Source organism: Echeneis naucrates, chromosome 12 (assembly GCF_900963305.1).
Source record: "Echeneis naucrates chromosome 12, fEcheNa1.1, whole genome shotgun sequence".
Classification (NCBI taxonomy): Eukaryota; Metazoa; Chordata; class Actinopteri; order Carangiformes; family Echeneidae; genus Echeneis; species Echeneis naucrates.
Window position 1 is genome coordinate 15,329,668 of NC_042522.1, and position 17,001 is coordinate 15,346,668.

The window sequence follows — 17,001 nt, forward strand, 5'->3', positions numbered from 1 at the left end:
TATCAAAGCACTGTCTGATTTATTTCTGCAGCCAACTGAACCAGAAATTTATATACATTTTTTTAAACAGTTTACGTCCAATCAAAAGTACAAAAGGTATTAATTCATGTTACGCCTCACCTCCTGTGCTCGGAAATATTTGTGCATCACGAATTCTGCAAAAATAGCTCTGCTCAAAGCAGCTTGTACATTTATATGTCTCTTTATTTGACTTATAATCATGGTCAAGCCCATCAGAAAACAACATGGCCAGATGGCATACACCAGATGTTCATGATTACTTAGAATACAAAATGATTCCCGATTTCAACATCATTAGCAAATAAAAAAGAGGGTGGGGGGTTGGGGTAGTTTGGGGGGGAAAAAAATCCTGTTTCTGGCTTCAAATCAATGAAGCAAATAGGAATGCCCTTCGCGTTTTGATCCCGAAGGGGAAGAGAGGGAGGCAATAGCTGGTGTTGATGTAATCACAGCTGATTTATAAAATAGATGGACTGGTCTTGTAAGGTCCCTTGCCCAGATGTTGTTACATAATAGCTCATTGAAAATGAAAGCTCTGTTGTTTTGCGTTTGGCTTCCAACCAGCCGGCCAGATTTGGCTGCACGAAGCCGAGCCAGTTCCCGTTGCCAACTGCAGGAGGTAAAGCCTCGGCCATTGGTGATGAACTGTCCGCGAGCCAAAGGATGAACGGACACTCTGCTGTGAAACCTTTCGAAGTCAGACATGTCAGAAAGCTATAGTTCCGGCTCCATACACAGCAGAGATGACGTATCATAACAGGGATTTAAAACTAAAGAGGATATGCTGGGCATCAGCTGGTTTTTTTGTCAGCGAACAGGAGTTTGTTGACTTCTTAGAAAAAGGGATGTAAAATGGCAAGGATGAGTATGTTGCTGATTGGCAGCTCAGGTTTATGACATGGGTGAGGATGACAGCAGTAATTTTTTTAGGCACCTGCTGAGGAAGCTGCCCACAGCTCCATCTGAGACATCAGACACCTCTTTCTTTCCCTGTGCCACGTCTGCAGTGGCTGCTGTTGTTGCTTTAGCCCCAGCAAAACAATTCTGGATGAAATTATGTTTTGTATATCAAGTTAATGGGCTGAATTCTAAATCTGATTTGACATCTGCTGTTGCAAGTGGCCCCTGTGCTGCAGTACAAGAGCTAAAGTGGTGGGGTAGGGCAGCATTATTCTTCAGACGAGATTTGTCCGATGACCCACACAGGGAAATGAAATTATAGCAGAATCCATGTTGTCGTGCGGGAGGAGACATGTTACATTGAATGAGCTGAAGAATCTGTTTTGATTTTAAAAAAACCAAAAACCAAAAAACACTGGCACAGAGTGAGACCTCTGCATCTTGTGTCTTTTGGTGGTGAGCCACTTTTCTGCTACAAACCAACGGTATTCAGAATAGTTTATCATGTTCACACCAACCTGCAGATGTCCAGTTTATGAGACTGGTCATTTGATATTTGTATTTATAACATCATGGACTCACTGAAAATGCCAAAATGTAAGTCGTCAATGAGTTTAATCTTCATACTGCCAAGTCTGGTGAGAATGTCTTCAGGTTTGCAAGTATTTTTTCCTTACTGTAGTGGTGCTAGGGTTAGAGTTACCCTTTAGATAAATGTAGTTGTTGCAATATCGATCAAGATTTAAGTGTTACAATAACCAGTAGACCGTCATTGTCGTCTCTCCTGCCGAGCTTATACATAGTAAACAGTTTAAACCTTAAAACCGAAGCCAATAAATTAAGCAGGTGCACCTGACAAGTGTTTTCGAGCCCACGTTTGGTTCATTCCAGAAAGGCCCGTAGTGTGGGGAGATTGTGTTGCTCCTTCAAACAGCGTTGCATTATTGATCAGAGTAGTCTCACCTGGTTCCCACCTACTGCCACTTAAATCCTCCTTAAATCGGACGACACACCTGCACTTTTCTCTTCACAGGCCTTTAAGGGGAACTGCGACTAAAGAACAAACTGGCAAAAGCTTTTATCCAACTTCACTTTTATTCATCATCGTGTTTTTGTTAAAGCTAGCAGAAGTTAAATAAGTTCACTTTAGACATTTTAACGTTCGATTCCTGCTTTATGAGGACTTTATGGAAAAAAAGAAGAAAAACTACTTTTTTAAAGCTAAAAATGGAGCCTTAGCCAGCTGACAGACAGCTTGGCATGAAAGGAAAGAGAAAAGTTACTCTGGCTGTGTTTGGCTGGAATAGAATAAAGCTGCCACCTCACGATGATACAGGATGAACATTTGGGCCTGCTCGTCATCAGCATGTGAATATAATAGCTGTGAGCATGTTAGCATGCTAATGTTAGCATGAACCCAAATCCCAACATGAAGTTCAGATGTGATGCATTTTCAAGATGTTTCATATTTAATGGATCCTGCAGATTTTCAACATGCTTCATTAGTCTCAAGTAAATAAGTGCTCAGACTGCGAGGGGGCAAACAGAAATCTGTAAATCAGACCAACGGCCTTTCATCACGTCCTCAGCTCCTTCCTGTCATCCCTCTGGCACATATCACTACAACCTGAATGTCAGCTGGCAGGAAGGCAAGCAGGTCCATATCACATCACTGACTGAAACCGTATCAGAGTCTTAAATGTCTCTGAGGTACGTGGGTCACACTGTGCCTGTCCTGTAATAAGAGAAGAGAAGGTGCCAGCCAGGGTAGTCAAACAAGCCCTTACCAGCCCAGGCACACATCACATCAGCGCATTACCTAAGCAATTCATTGACCCGTGCCCAAGTGCCCTTGTTTTCACAGCAGCGCCGAATCCATTGTCACTGGCTAGATGAAATGAGCCTCACTGATTTTTGGAAGTGGTTTGGGGGGGGGGGGGGGGCGGGATCAGGTGACCAGGCAGTGACAGTTCCTGTTTTGCCTCAATGAGACAATGTAGGTCACACCCTCCTTTCACTCATTAAAAATTCAAGATGGAGAGACCTGCCTCATTCTAGGTGTAAAAAAATAGTCTGGAACAAAAGTGAAGTTTAAATATGTAACTTTTTGGTCCAGTAGTTTCCACCGTTGTGCTGTATACAACAAGAGGGATTCACATTTACAAGGCTCAGGTTAAAAATCTGTTGCCTTTTAATTACACAATTGATGATGATGATGATGATGATACACAGACTTAATTTTCAATTGTTCGCTTTTCGTTTCCATATTATTATAATTTTCATCTTGAACTTTGAAAGGCTTCTTTTTCTTCCTGTGGAGAAATGCAGTGAACAGTCTATTGCCTACATTTCTCACCTTGAGGGAGCTGAAGAGAATCAGAGCATAAAAAAGGAGAAATAAAAACATATTATTCGAACAGCTCCTGCCTTATCTTTGGGATATTTCAATATTATTTGGACATGTAAATGATATTGTCAAGCTCAGCGACGCCTGCAGTTATTTTGTCAATAGCCAAAGATTGAAGATTTAGAGAAACTGATGTAATTGTCGACATGAAGATTGTCTCCTCTGATGTATGAATATTGTCACAATATGACGAAAAAGAAAAAAAGTGGAAGCATGTGAGTGGTAGTTTAGGTTTAGCTGTTGCTGTGCAGTATATATTGATATTAAGCATGGGATACATTTTTTGCCTTTAATGTGCAAGCTGTGCATAACTTTTGGAAGCAACTGACACACTTAACGATTATTGACGAATAATGACTTTTCTCTGCCTTAAATTAAGAAAATTGTCAGAAGTTGGTATGAAGGATGCACACAGAAGACTGCAATTTGTTTCCCATTTTCCTATTTTCGTGCGTGTTTATGGCTTTAAAATGATTGTGCCCCAACTGAAACCAAGTTATTATGTAGCCACAGCATTGTTAAATAATGAAACAACGTTATTTTTAGTCAGAGACGGAGGCATCGAATCAGGAAACGTGTACCTTCGGTTTTAAAGATGAGAGATGAACTGTTTTCCCTCATCTGAAGTCTTTGGCTTGGCACGCCGTCTGCTGTCGGCAGCTTCACATTTTAAATAACTATTGAATATAACTGTCCAAAAAAAAAAAAAAGCATTTTAGCACTGTTCCATGCCAATTGATGACTTGATGCATTCTGGAATCACGCTGGGCCACAAATTTGACGAATTGATGGAGTTTTTATTCCACCAGTGCTTCTTCGCTGTAACTAACCTCGACTGACCGGCCCTGACTGCTGTGTCAGCCAGTCGCCACCACACACTTGACCTTTGTGTAAATCGTGTGCAAAGCCAAGGGCGGACATTGTTCAGTGTTCAGGAGGCGACGTCATCATGCATGAAGCTTCAGAATATGATCTAAGGAAGGATCCCATGAGCACGCTTTAGCATTTACTGTATACAAAAGAACTTGCCAATAATAGCTTGGGTATTTAATTTTTTTTTTTTTTTTTGCATGGCCTGCCAACAAAATGTTTCAAAGCAGCTTCCCAAACACAGCGTATGAAAGAATAACTGAGGCCGTATTCCCTCTCAGTAAATGAATGCTGGGGACACAGCTACCACAGTGGTAGCTGAATTGCTCCCTTGCAGTGTAATAAATTGTTATGTCGACCCCACTCTCTTCCTCCACAGCGCTGTTTTAATTCACAGCGTCCACTGAATAATAAACATGCCACCCTGAGGGAATACTCACCATGATAGGGCTGACCAACAGCCCTGAACTCTTGCCCCAAAGTCTATTTTCTCTCTTTTAATGGATTAAAGCAGAATACCTTGTGTCTGTCTGTGAGTGGATTGAATCAATCACAGGCGGGCCAGTGGTGACGCACAGGCAGTAGTTGCTTTTTAAAATATTTGCATGATGTAAATTAGGAGGCCAGCTGCACTTCTTTTTGCATGAAGTAGAAAGTCTCAGTTTAAAGAGATGCATGCGTCAATGTGCCGGCGTTACTCAGATTTGAAAAGCTGTATTGTCGAGGTAATCTGACAACATACTGTTTGTCATCCAGTATGTCGTCCACTGATTTGGGGGGAAACGGGGACAGAGATCAGCTGACAGTGAAATGCATCATCAGCTATACAAGATGTCTTTATGTGTGTGTGTGTGTGTGTGTGTGTGTGTGTGTGTGTGTGTGTGTGTGTGTGTGTTTGTGCTAATAATCATTGCTATCCTGAACTTGCTTTGTGTACGTTTAACAACCACACTGCCCCCCTGTGAGAGTAGGAAGTATTACATAATCACCACCAGCTCTGTGAACACTTAATGTAGATCATGTAAAATATAAATTATATCTCTCTTTGTAAAATATGAATTTGGAGACATTTGCTTGTGTGACTAAACAAATGCTGATTTGTTTATGAAAGCTTTGTGATCTGATTGAGAGAAAATGTGATCTTTCAGATGCAAAGCAAGCTACAATTTATTCTTTTCCTCAAAACCATATTCGGCTCTGATTTTATCCTCATGAGCAGTAAATCTAACGGCCTAACTGCTGCATCTATTCGATACTTTTGTTTATATTTGTATTTGGTAGGTGGATTTATGGCTTCGAGTGATGTAGATGCACTTTTCTCAATAACTGCTGTGTCTACACACATTTCCAATCGAATGTAATATAATATACCTGAATTCACTTCATGAGAAAGAGCGGAGATAACCGGCAGACTCCAAACTGTCTAATAAAGATAATAAGACATATGTAGAGCAAATTCCTGACACATTTTTTTTCCTCTCCAAATTTGTGAACTTGTTAAGTTGATGGATGGATGTTATATTTATACCAGGCATGTCCCTCGTGAAAAAAGCTGCCCTCTCTCAGCTGCTGGGCTGCTGACTTCAGGTTGTCTTCCGTCTTAGTGGCCACGGGGAGACAGATGGTTAATAAGGTCACAGCAGATGTGCTTCTCAGTAGCTCAGACAAATTGCAGACTCACTAGCGTTGCTGACTCAGGACAACACGAGACTCAGGGGAACTGAATTAAGATCTCTTTTTGGAATGAGGGAAATTGTAGCTTGGTGTGTCGTTTGTCTCTCGCAGCACGAAGCTATCCATAAATGGAAAATAAGAGTTTTCAACAAAGACCCTGAGAATCTATTTTGTCAGTCAGCTTCTCGCTGTGAATGATGAGGTCACACATTAAGTCATCAGTTTCTGTATTCGTGCCTTATCGCTGGTTTGAAGTGGATGGAGGGTTGTATGTCTTTGGTCAAAATGAGGTGGCTTGCTCACCCCTGATCAAGAATAGTTTTTCATTGCTAAACTCACAGTAGACAAAGCTTTAAGAGTTTATTCCCAACATGCTGTTTGTTCAGTCGCACCTTATTTATTGCTTTCTTTTAAGCTGGACCCACACAGGAGGAATGGACTCAGTCATGCTGTACAACTTTCATGTTTTTGAATACTTAAACATAAGATATGTGCCACCTTGTGCAGCCTGGGGGAAATGTCTGTGTGTAATACAAATTGAATTATTGATAGTATTTTTGAGTCATTTTCAGCATTTATTTTATAATAAGCAAAAATCACTAATGTGAACTCCTCAGGCATTTTCTTCACCAATTATTCTGAAGTGCCCTCATTTTTGGTACAACAGGTTTGACTGGCTACCAAATGCTTCCACTTAGACTTCTGTTCTGAGCAGAGATGAGCCTGAATCTCTGTTGATCAGGTAGATGTGCTAATTGTGCTTGAATGTCAGCGAGTCTTTGTCAGAGCCAATCAAAGCACCGCTAGCACACCCGATGTAATTGAATTAATTTTAGTTTAATGCAGTTCACATATTTTCTCCGTCAGGACTTGGTTAGGCATACCTCTAGGAACAAAATTAACTAAAAATGTAAATTTTGTGCAGGGATGTTAATGTCAGGGAACAAAAACCAACGATGAGAAATAAATAACGTTTTGGATGCAGAAATTTCAAGTTCAGTACACCAAAGTACTTCCTTATTTAAACACTCTTTATTTTACAATAATACTGCCAGGTGACAGGTCATTAAATTGTTACATATTCTCAAACAAACAGGCACATGAACTCTTTTATTGTGGCTTCATCACCTATATTTTTAAAATCTTATTCTGTATCCCTGTAGCTTTGATTCAGAGTACGCACCGCAATAATTACAACACCTTGCACAGTTGGAAAATCAAAACTACACACATCTTTGAATCAACAAACATATAAACAGTACACTACCATACGGGTTTTGGCGAATAAAAATCTGTGTTCAGTGCATAATGTGCATGGCATCGGAGAAGATACATTCATCACCCTGTTCACCGCGGCCTTTCTGCTTCAGTCCTCGGTGTCAGAGCTGTCCGCTGGGTCAGTGTTGTGGGTGAGCATGTAGTTATCCATGTCAATGGAGGGGCAGTTGTGGATGGAGTAACGCAGACGCTCAGCGAGGATAGCCTGACTTGTGTACGGTGGCAGACGTAGCAGGAAGAAGCAGGTCTGAGCAGTAGGGAGGCCGTTGACAGGCTGCAGGAGATGATAAGAGGGACTGTTAGTATCGGTATCACTATTAGTATTCGTGTAAATATTTTTGTAAATTTACTTATTACCTCGTTAGCAAAGGCCTTACCCTGTCAACCTTGATGATTTGGAACTTCTGTGTCATGTCAGCCGGGTTGGACGGCAACCTGGACCTGCCAGAGACGAAACGTAGGAACAGCACCCTCTCCTCATTAGTGAACTCCTCCATGCTCTGCCAAAACCAGCCAATGAGCTGATGGCTCTCGGTGATGTCACGGTAGCGCACCAGCTTCTTCAGCACCTCAACAGAGACCTCAGGCAGGCCGCAGACCAGCTGCTCCAGCTGCTGCGCTGTCAGCAGGGAGAGGAGGGGCACGGGGATGATGGTGGACATGCCCTCTCTGATGGCTGCCACCTGGCCACAACAGAGAAATGTCAGCTTTGATACTTCTTAGGATGAGATAAAGGGAGCAACAAACAGGCTCTCGAGCAGGTGCTAATGGAAACTGCTGCGCAGACTGAGTGTCTCACAAACAGTGCAGAGAAATTCATACCAATGTTCTGTACAACAATACAGTCTGTGAGAGTCAGATCTGAATTCATTTAAAAGAAATTAGCCAGAATTTTTTCTAAATTCATCATTTGATTATTTCTCACAACAAACCCCATCAGATTTCCCCAGGGTCTAAATTCCCAATTTCCAATTATTAAGCAGAAAGATGTTATTTTACAAATACTACGCACTTGTACTGCTAGACCTAACCTTTCTGCTTTTTTATGTTGGACACAGAAACAAGATGTAACAGATGCAGATTGGAAGGATGTAAGATGTTCCTTCTTCCTTGTTTACTAAGTCTAGTTCACAAGGGTATTATGAATGTCAAGTAATCGATGTTGACTATTTGGTCTGGTGTTTCCTATAAAATGCAGCATTCCCTAAAGGTTAAATATGTAGCAGACTCTACTAAATAATCCTCGTAGGCTGTTTACCTGTGAATCCATCTCATGCAGTCTGTAGTCCAGAGCTCTCTCCACATATTCATTCCGGTTAGCAAAGGTTAGGGGTATGTTTTGACCTCCAGGAACAACAGGTACCAGCCTTCCATCTGCACTGTGGGCCATGAATGAGTCCAGTGGGATCATCTTCAGTCAGGGGATAGAGCAGGACAGATATGGTGATAAAACATTCACGCAACATCTTTCAGCAGTAAGCTGATCTGTAGGAATATTCATTAACGTTGGAATAAGAAAATTAACATCACATCTCACCACATGGAAATTATCATCTGTGATTCCACTGTTTTCTAGGTGAAGGATGCCTTGGAGGGTGCGGTAGGTGAGCAGGTCTACCTCCTCAAGGTCAGGCCCTCCCAGTGGCATGGAGCAGACTTGTTTCCACACCCAAGGAGCCAGATGTAAGTCCAGAGGCTTCTTGGTGCGAATGGCCACAGCCATAAGGATGCCAAGGAAGCGAAACTGGACCATGTGATCCTCTGAGAGTGCTGCTGGGTTCAGAAGAAACCTGTAAAGGAAGGGACATAGAATATCAGATTTTCAGAAATGATCGAAATGATGGCTATGGATGGTTGTTAACAATAGAAGGCTACAGACCTGTCAGTGTTACTGCCCACATCTGCAAAGCTGTTGGGAGTATGAATCAGAAGATCCACCACACCAGACTGCAGCTCCTGGTGATGTTTTTACATACAGCAGAATGTTCAAGGTTCATTATCTGCCATCTCTATTTGCTCTTGGACCTTCTGCTGTCTTTTTTTTTTTTTAATCCTACCTGGCACATCTCAGTGATTGTGTCATCAAACACTCCTCCAGCATCGTCGGCTCCCTCTCCGATGAGCTTGACCTTCCAGGCTCGAGATGGTAGCCGAAGCTCCAGAGGATTCAAGCTCACCACCTGCTTTGCAATCTGCACGAAGATGGGTTTGCTTGAACGCCCTCTGAGATATTGTAAGAAAAGGTAAAAGAGACCATCAGTCATCAGGTAACTGATGGGCACATGCTGACATATATAAAACAAACAAAGGGTACCTTAAATAAAATAAATCAGGAGGAGGCAAAACAACTAATATGGTAGATAAAAGTCATTAAATACAGCCAGTTACCTTGTGGATATCCGTTTCACAGTAATCTGTGGCCCATAGGTTTTGCCCTGGGTCATTGTCCTCCCAATGGAGCGAACCAAAGGCAGAGTGTTGACTTTGGGTGATAGAAGGCCTCTGAGCTCACCTCGAATGATAGCCGTCGTCCCTAAACTATAACGTGAGGTGGACACCTGAATGACAAAAGAGTCAGGAAACAATATAGGTGGAAGAAAAGATGCCAGCGAGGCAGAGAGAAGACAAAAAAAGGGAAGTATGTGATTATCAGCAAGAACTCAACAATAGTTTTCCCAATTGTTGAATTCAAGTGTTGGTTGGATGGAGAAATGATTACCGGATTCTTGGTGTCCAGGTTGAGCAGCCTCCAGGACTTGTACATGAGATCGGAAAAGTGGTAGAGCACTCGAAGCCGAATGCTAAGGACATCAGGGCTGCAGTCTTTCAAAGTATTGTACTGAGGAGGGACTGACTGGGGAAGGCCAAGCTGGAAATGTCCAGAACCACCTGGAGATGAAGGTAACAAATAAGAGCTCCATGTACATCCTTTTTCTTGGATAAATGGCACAGGACTGTGTGTGTACCTGAGTTTTTGATGGAGGTAGAGGGAGTGGTCCACGCTGAACTGTGGCAGCGGCCAGCAGAGATCTGCTTGATGTTTTTCCCCTGTAGAGCCGTTATGAGTGTGGGCTCCTTCACTGGATTACAGTGTCCAAGACCAAGCTAGAGCACAAATGTAAAGGCCCAGAGTAGAATTCAGTGCTTCTGATGTGCAATGAAAACAAACTTTAAAGTGCATCAGTTAATATTTGAACAAGCTGGCGTTACCTGTCCCTCACTGTTGCAGCCCCAGGCATAGATGTCTCCAGTGGAGGTCAGGGCAAGGACATGTTCACAGCCCACAGCAATGTCCTCTATGAAGAGCCCCTCCAGGGACGGCACCACCTGGGGGCAGGATTTATTCTTCAGCATGGAGTCCGGCAGGCCGATCAGACGCTCTGATGTAAGAAAACACAGAATCCAGATGACAAAAAGGCATCTGTGAGTGTGTCCTTCTAAATACCTAAATACCAAATGTGTCAAATTTGAAAAGTGGTGGTTGGGATGAATTAAGAAATGACACTGTGACAACAATTAAGTCCAGTATAATTGCGACACATTGTTTTAAATACTTTTTACATTTATCTGTAAAATCACATTAACCCTCGATGAGTCACTTCTTTTTCTTCTTAATTTGACTTTCTTTCATAGTATGACATAAATATATAAAATTTTGTTACACTGTTTAAAAAAAGTCGAACAAGAAGCCAACTAAAAAATAAACTAAAATTAGAAACGTTTTAAAGATCTAGTTTCCTGTACCTTGTCCAAATGTGTAAACATGTCCATCGCAGGCCAACGCCACAGAAAACTGAGTTCCACAACTGACCTTCTTAATTCGCTTGTTGCACAACTGCTCCACTTTCTGAAAACAGGAACAACCAAAAATAATTTCATCCACTACAGTCCACTACAGAAGCACCTGTGAGTACACGAGGAGAAGCACCCAATTAAAATAAACTAATAAACAGTTTAGGTGATGAGTATAAATGTGGGTGGTAAGCATGTTTCATGTATTACTCATTCCTTTCCCCAGCAAGGCCTCAGGTAACAATTAAAATCTGTGTTTTGTCCTCCTAAATTTGTGTCTCTGTCACTATCAGCGTACCTGGGGGTAGTATTTTGCCGTGGAGGAACCAGTTCCTAATTTTCCATAATCCCCATCTCCAAACGCCCACACGACCATCCCATCAAGGGACAGCACCAGAGTATGGTTGAGCCCACATGACACCTGAGGAAGGTGACTGAGTTAGCTTTGTTTGCTTAGAAGTAAACATTTTCTTCAGCTCCAACTGAGTTTAGGCATTAAAGCAAACATGGCCTGTTCCTTGCCTGTCCAACGTGATATCCTTCTAATGCTGCCACCCGTTCGGGCAGCATCTTGTTGGACGTTGACCTTTGACCCAGACGTCCAGATTCACCACTGCCAAAGGTGAACAGTTTTCCATCTGCTGTTACCACAGCAGAATGCCGGAAACCACAAGCAAGCTAGTAATAGAAAATAAAGGGAATGCAAACATTTCAACAAACACACTTAAATTTTTGTGCCACTTACAAGAACACGTCTGTTGCAAAACCAGTTGATCATTATACTTCTAACAACTTCCCTTGATCCCGGAAATACAAAAAAAAAAAAAAATCACAAGAAGGAGTTCAGAAGAGATTTTATTCCTACCTGGACAACCTCTTCTCCTTGTAATGCCTCTATCTGTTTGGGTCTCCTCTGCCTTTCGCTGTTGCCGTGCCCAAGTTTTCCAAAATCTCCATCTCCCCAACTGAAGACTTCCCCTGTCTCCGTCAGGGCCATGGAGTGTCCATCAGACCCACAAGACGTCACCAAATGAGTCACTACATAGCCTGTCCACAAATCAGAAAATCAGTGAAACGCCACCCATAAAAACAAAGACAAAGGAACAAACACTTAGGCCTAAATAGGAGGTACCAAAACTAATGTCAGTAGTAGCAGTTGTATATGCCTTGTCCTTTGTTGCAACTAAAATTAAAACTGAAACTAAAAGCAGACAAGAACAGATTCAGGTTCCTTCATGAATTCTGTACCTTGGAAAGCAAAGATAATAGTGGGGACATAGAGATCATCAGAATTTCCCTGGCCCAGTCTGCCATATTGTCCTTCTCCTACCGCCAAGACAGTCCCATTGGACTGGAGCAGGAACGTACAGTTCTGACCACACACAACCTGTAAGACAATGCAAACACCCACAAAAAAGGAGAACTAAATGTTAGACTTGGACATATATTCCTTCCATTTTCTGTGTCCAGAGAGGGAAAACCATGACCTGCTGTGTCTGTGATAGAGAGGGTGCGAGAGTAGGCATCATGAGGTTGGTTCCCATTCCTGCCAGCTGCCCGTAACGCCCGTTCCCCCACAGGTATACTTCACTCCTCCCTCCTTGTTGCCAGTCCTAAGGAGCACAACATATTTTAACTCTCCAGCAGCTAGCAGAAAATACTGTCTCATTGTTTAAAAATACAGTAACTAGAATAAATCGTTTCAATATTTGGCATTTTTCTAAGGTGTATTGTTCACTGTTTAAGGAGTGCTGAGCTTTTACCTCAGGCTTGGTGGTTGCCCATGACATCAGCTGCTCATCCATCCTGAAGCTCCACTTGCTGTTGTCCTGAAAGAGATAGAAGAGTCTCAGCAGACATTTGGGACGCATTATTTCAGATGCCTGAGACATATTGAGCCATCCCCTAAACATGCAATAGGAAAAATAGATTTACCACTACTCACCAGTGCTTTGATGACTTCAGCATCTTCCATCTCGTGAAACTCTGAAACAATGAAGGATTCTGGGAAAGCAGTACCACTAGCAATAGCCTCAGCACTGCGGACAGTTGTGGCATAAGTGGCGAGCCAGCTCCACTCTGATGGGCAGGTGTGGGCATCAGGACTGGCGTGGTGGGGAGGGTGTGGGAAACGGCACAAATGTTTCTCTAAGGACAAACCAACAGTCAAAGAGGCCAGGCTCTGAAGGAAGGCACTGTGGACCAGCTGGTCACCCGCTGCAACGTGGCTCTGTGGGATATTGGGGCATTAAAGGAGAAATTATCAGAAAAGACGAAACATGAACAAAAGCTAAAATGTCCCACAAAAGTTTCAGTAGTGACCCGCTCATGGTTGTACTGCTCCTGCAATAGCAAGGGCAGCCTCTCCAGGAAGACAGCCAAACAAGGTGCCCGGTTTAGGCCCAGGATGTTCTGGGTTCTGAGAACCATACGACAGGAAGATAGCACATGATTCTGACTGATCCAGTCCGGGGTGCAGCAGATCAACAAAACGTCCTAGGAATGAAGCAATGACAGTACAGAGTTATAAAGTGAATTCATTTCTGTTCAATTATTTCCTTTAATTTGATGTCTGATAAGACTTGGATGCTGTGACGCAAATTAAAATTACCTTCGACCTCCCAAAGCAGGCAGCTACACCTAAATTTGGTATCCAGGTAGTGCTGACGACCGAACCCAAACCCGTAACAGTCTGTAAGATTGAACCATCCTACAAGAAGCAAAGAGAGTAGCAGGATTCAAACGCTTAAGCATGACTTCTTAACCATTTATTTTAGAGCAATGCACAATGATAGCATAAATATAATGCAACATTTGTCCTCGAATAAGTTTATACTCATGTTACAAATTGATTGAAGTAATAGATGTTTCCAGACCTGTAAGGACCAGATGTTGAGCAGACCCCCTATCCCTCCAGAAACCAGAGTCAGTCCGTTAGAGCAAAATGAAAGGGACTTCACTGCTGTAATGTGGCCATGAAGTACAAACACACATTTTGCACTGTCCTGCTGTATAAAAAAAAAAAAGAACAGAAAGAAGATCTAAAACAGTTAAAATATAAGTAACTGGTGTATCAAACGGCCTTTTCATGACAACATATTAGTAAAAATTCTAAAGGATCTCCATCAGCAGAGAAAAACTGACCTTGGCAGCTTCTTCCTTATCCTCGCTGGAGGAGTTGCTTAGTATGTTTGGCAAAGATACAACGGTGCCCCCCTGTGGCAGTGTCCAGACATACACAGAGCCATTCTGGCAACCTCTATTGAGATATGGAGTTAAAAAAGATTTTCCATAATATGACTATATGAAAAAAATAAATCATTACAATTTGTTAATAGTTGCATTTATATATTTTCACTAATTATATCTAAATCTTTCTCTAAAATTTTTACAGTTGTTGAGTTTATGGTTACTGGGATTGAGAGAAAGAATGAATCATTTAAACTCACGCAGCCATCATGAGCTTGGGATCAGGTGCTCTACCAGGGAGGGGGCACCATTCAGCAGTGTTTACAGTACTGGACTGGATGAGGGAGTGCAGAGTCACCCAGCTGCCCCCAGAGCGGCCCAGTATCTTTGTTACCTCTGACCTGCCCAGGCACAACAGCAAGTGTCCTGTAGGGTCCCATTTTAGAGAACTCACACCATCCTGCAGAGTAAACAGAAGGAAGTCCATGCAGTTTCCTTTAGCTTGGCTCTTCAGTATACTGCAGTTAAAGTGAATATGAGAATAACTTTGTAGGCAAACCTGGAAGACAGAAAGCACTACAGGCTGCTCATTCTCATAGGTCTCTGTTGTGGCCAAAAGGATCTTTCCAGAGGGATAGCCCACTGCAAAAGGCTTGTCCTCACTATGCCAGGCAACACACTGGGGGGCTTGGAAGAATCAAGCAGCGGATCAGAGTTTTACACATGTACATGTTTGCACTAAGAGTTGGATAAGATTATTGATACCACTCTCAACTTTGGTTACATTTGTGTTTACCCTAAACAGACAAGTTTATTAAAAGGTAATTAATGAGGTGAAGAGGTGTTTTTTTTTTACTTTTGGACCAAGCCAGACAAGCTGTTTTCTCTTCTTCAGATATGGAAGTGACAACGACCTTCTCATTTAATGCTTGGCAAGAATGCAAATAGATGCATTTCCCAAAAAAAAAAAAAAAATAAAAAACTAAATGTGTCCAAGTCTAAACTGTGTTTACTGAGCTACGATGCGTTCATTCAAAAACACTAGCTAAAAACTAATAATGAACAATGTAGATTTAAGGAGAAATTAAGCAGTGCACTAAACAATTAAGACTGCTTCTACAGTCAATTTTAAATGTATTCTCTGTGCCAAGCAGCGTCCTCACCGTCTCTCCTATGGCAGTGGGTGAGGTCAGTGCTCTTCACATGCAACTCCATTTCCTGCATGTTGACCTGCAGCCAACAGAGGGAGCCATCCAGCCGACCCACCAACAGGCTCTCAGCAGCTCTATCCTTGCAGGCTGCTGGCTGGTCAATAACCCACAAACTGAAGGTCTGAGCCCAGCAGAGGGCTGTGACCCGAGACACCTGAGCCTCCACGTGACAGTGAGATCCTGGAAAATAGGAAATATAACTGTAGAGATTACTATTCTTATCAGCAGACATCTTACAGCTGTCCTCCGCAAAGCCATTTTTTGCTTTAGATTCAGGGAAGGTGCAGTTTGGAACTATTCATATTCATCTTCTAAAGGAGTAAAGTTCCTCTGTGTTCAATTTCAAATGTTTTTAAACTTTGGGCCTTAAGATATAAGGATTATTATGCAATTATTACCATACTATAGATCAAATCATAAATGGTTTTTGTATTGTTTATGTTGCATTATTAGCAAATATTCATTAATCAACATGCAATTTAACTACAATCTTATTATAATCTAAAATCCACAACACAAATTTACATTAACTTTTAGATTCAATTTGTAATATTCAGATGTCAAAACAACTAATAAAAATCTGAGCTTTGAAAGAAAGACAATAAAACCTACCCCTTATGTTCATGATGTTGATGTGCTTGTTCTCAGGAGCAGCCAAGAAGTTTCCCCCAGGACTCCAGTACACAGGAGACATGTGATGACACCTAACAGCCCTCTCACCGCTTGATCTGTCCACCTTACTGTAGAGTGTCCAAGGGAGGAAAATTTACATTTAGTAGGTTTAGTCTACGATAACCATTAGCCCTTTACAGCATATCATTAAATTAGGGCTGACACATTTTGTCAATGAATGTATATGACTTTATGATTAAATTATTCACATATATTTATGCATATAAATAAAATTAAGCTTTGGGCGGGTAAATGAACAGATGGTATAAAATACTGAATTATAAAGACTACCTTGTGATGCAAGAGAAGGTGGTCTGTAACTCCACTGTGTTCTGACTGATGCTCCATAGTTGCACCACCTTGTCCTGAGAGCATGTAGCCAGCAAACTGTGCTCACTGCTCCATGAACAACTGGCCACCTGAAATAAGGTAAAGGTGATGATAAACGATCAAAGCTTATGAAATTGTTAAATCTAAAAACATTTTTTTGGATTACAAAAGTATCATTGTATGATTAGAACAAAGGAGAATACTGCTGATACTAAAAAAAGAAACAGGAACATCTCATGTAGCTGTAATTTTAAGTATTGTTATCTACATTTTACTGAATGATTGACTCACTATGAATGCTACAAGCCCTCACCTTATTGTAATGTCCTTCCAGCCTCTTGAGAGGACATTTGCGCAAGTCACCAGCCAGGTCACTGTACGTTTGGGGACGATTAGGAGTGTCCCTTCCTGTGGCAGCCAAGGCCTGCACCAGCTGCTGAGCTGCCCATTGGCGGTGTTTATTGGTCAGCCTGGCAGAGAGGACACATGCTGCCAACGCATTAGCCAGCTCCAGAGGGCCAACTCTGGCATTCAAGTGGGGTAAAGGGGAGGGAGGCAACGATGAAGAAGACACCCCATGGTTCCCTGCATCTTTGTTCAACAGACATATAAGCAGAAGAGAGGAACCATGAATAACTAGATCAGACACTGTAATAC

The 17,001-nt window shown here is 42.0% G+C and overlaps 1 protein-coding gene across 2 annotated transcripts in view; it reads right to left on the minus strand.

The window, feature by feature from the left end:
* Positions 1–6,893: 6,893 nt before the first annotated feature.
* LOC115051889 (probable E3 ubiquitin-protein ligase HERC1) overlaps positions 6,894–17,001 on the minus strand; it is a 36,497-nt gene continuing 26,389 nt past the window's right edge. For both annotated transcript variants that reach the window (XM_029515653.1, XM_029515651.1), the window contains exons 53-80: positions 16,658–16,935; positions 16,306–16,433; positions 15,955–16,082; positions 15,295–15,522; positions 14,691–14,818; positions 14,392–14,591; positions 14,087–14,201; positions 13,819–13,950; positions 13,554–13,652; positions 13,265–13,438; positions 12,888–13,172; positions 12,706–12,771; positions 12,430–12,555; positions 12,191–12,329; positions 11,808–11,989; positions 11,465–11,620; positions 11,241–11,363; positions 10,895–10,997; positions 10,361–10,530; positions 10,117–10,255; positions 9,870–10,039; positions 9,539–9,708; positions 9,208–9,373; positions 9,030–9,106; positions 8,688–8,940; positions 8,409–8,561; positions 7,528–7,833; positions 6,894–7,424 (exon numbers count right to left, since the gene is read on the minus strand). In XM_029515653.1, the coding sequence (XP_029371513.1) occupies positions 7,239–7,424; positions 7,528–7,833; positions 8,409–8,561; positions 8,688–8,940; positions 9,030–9,106; positions 9,208–9,373; positions 9,539–9,708; positions 9,870–10,039; positions 10,117–10,255; positions 10,361–10,530; positions 10,895–10,997; positions 11,241–11,363; positions 11,465–11,620; positions 11,808–11,989; positions 12,191–12,329; positions 12,430–12,555; positions 12,706–12,771; positions 12,888–13,172; positions 13,265–13,438; positions 13,554–13,652; positions 13,819–13,950; positions 14,087–14,201; positions 14,392–14,591; positions 14,691–14,818; positions 15,295–15,522; positions 15,955–16,082; positions 16,306–16,433; positions 16,658–16,935 (4,580 nt within the window). In that variant the 3' untranslated portion in view covers positions 6,894–7,238. The remainder of the gene's footprint in view (positions 7,425–7,527; positions 7,834–8,408; positions 8,562–8,687; positions 8,941–9,029; positions 9,107–9,207; positions 9,374–9,538; positions 9,709–9,869; positions 10,040–10,116; positions 10,256–10,360; positions 10,531–10,894; positions 10,998–11,240; positions 11,364–11,464; positions 11,621–11,807; positions 11,990–12,190; positions 12,330–12,429; positions 12,556–12,705; positions 12,772–12,887; positions 13,173–13,264; positions 13,439–13,553; positions 13,653–13,818; positions 13,951–14,086; positions 14,202–14,391; positions 14,592–14,690; positions 14,819–15,294; positions 15,523–15,954; positions 16,083–16,305; positions 16,434–16,657; positions 16,936–17,001) is intronic.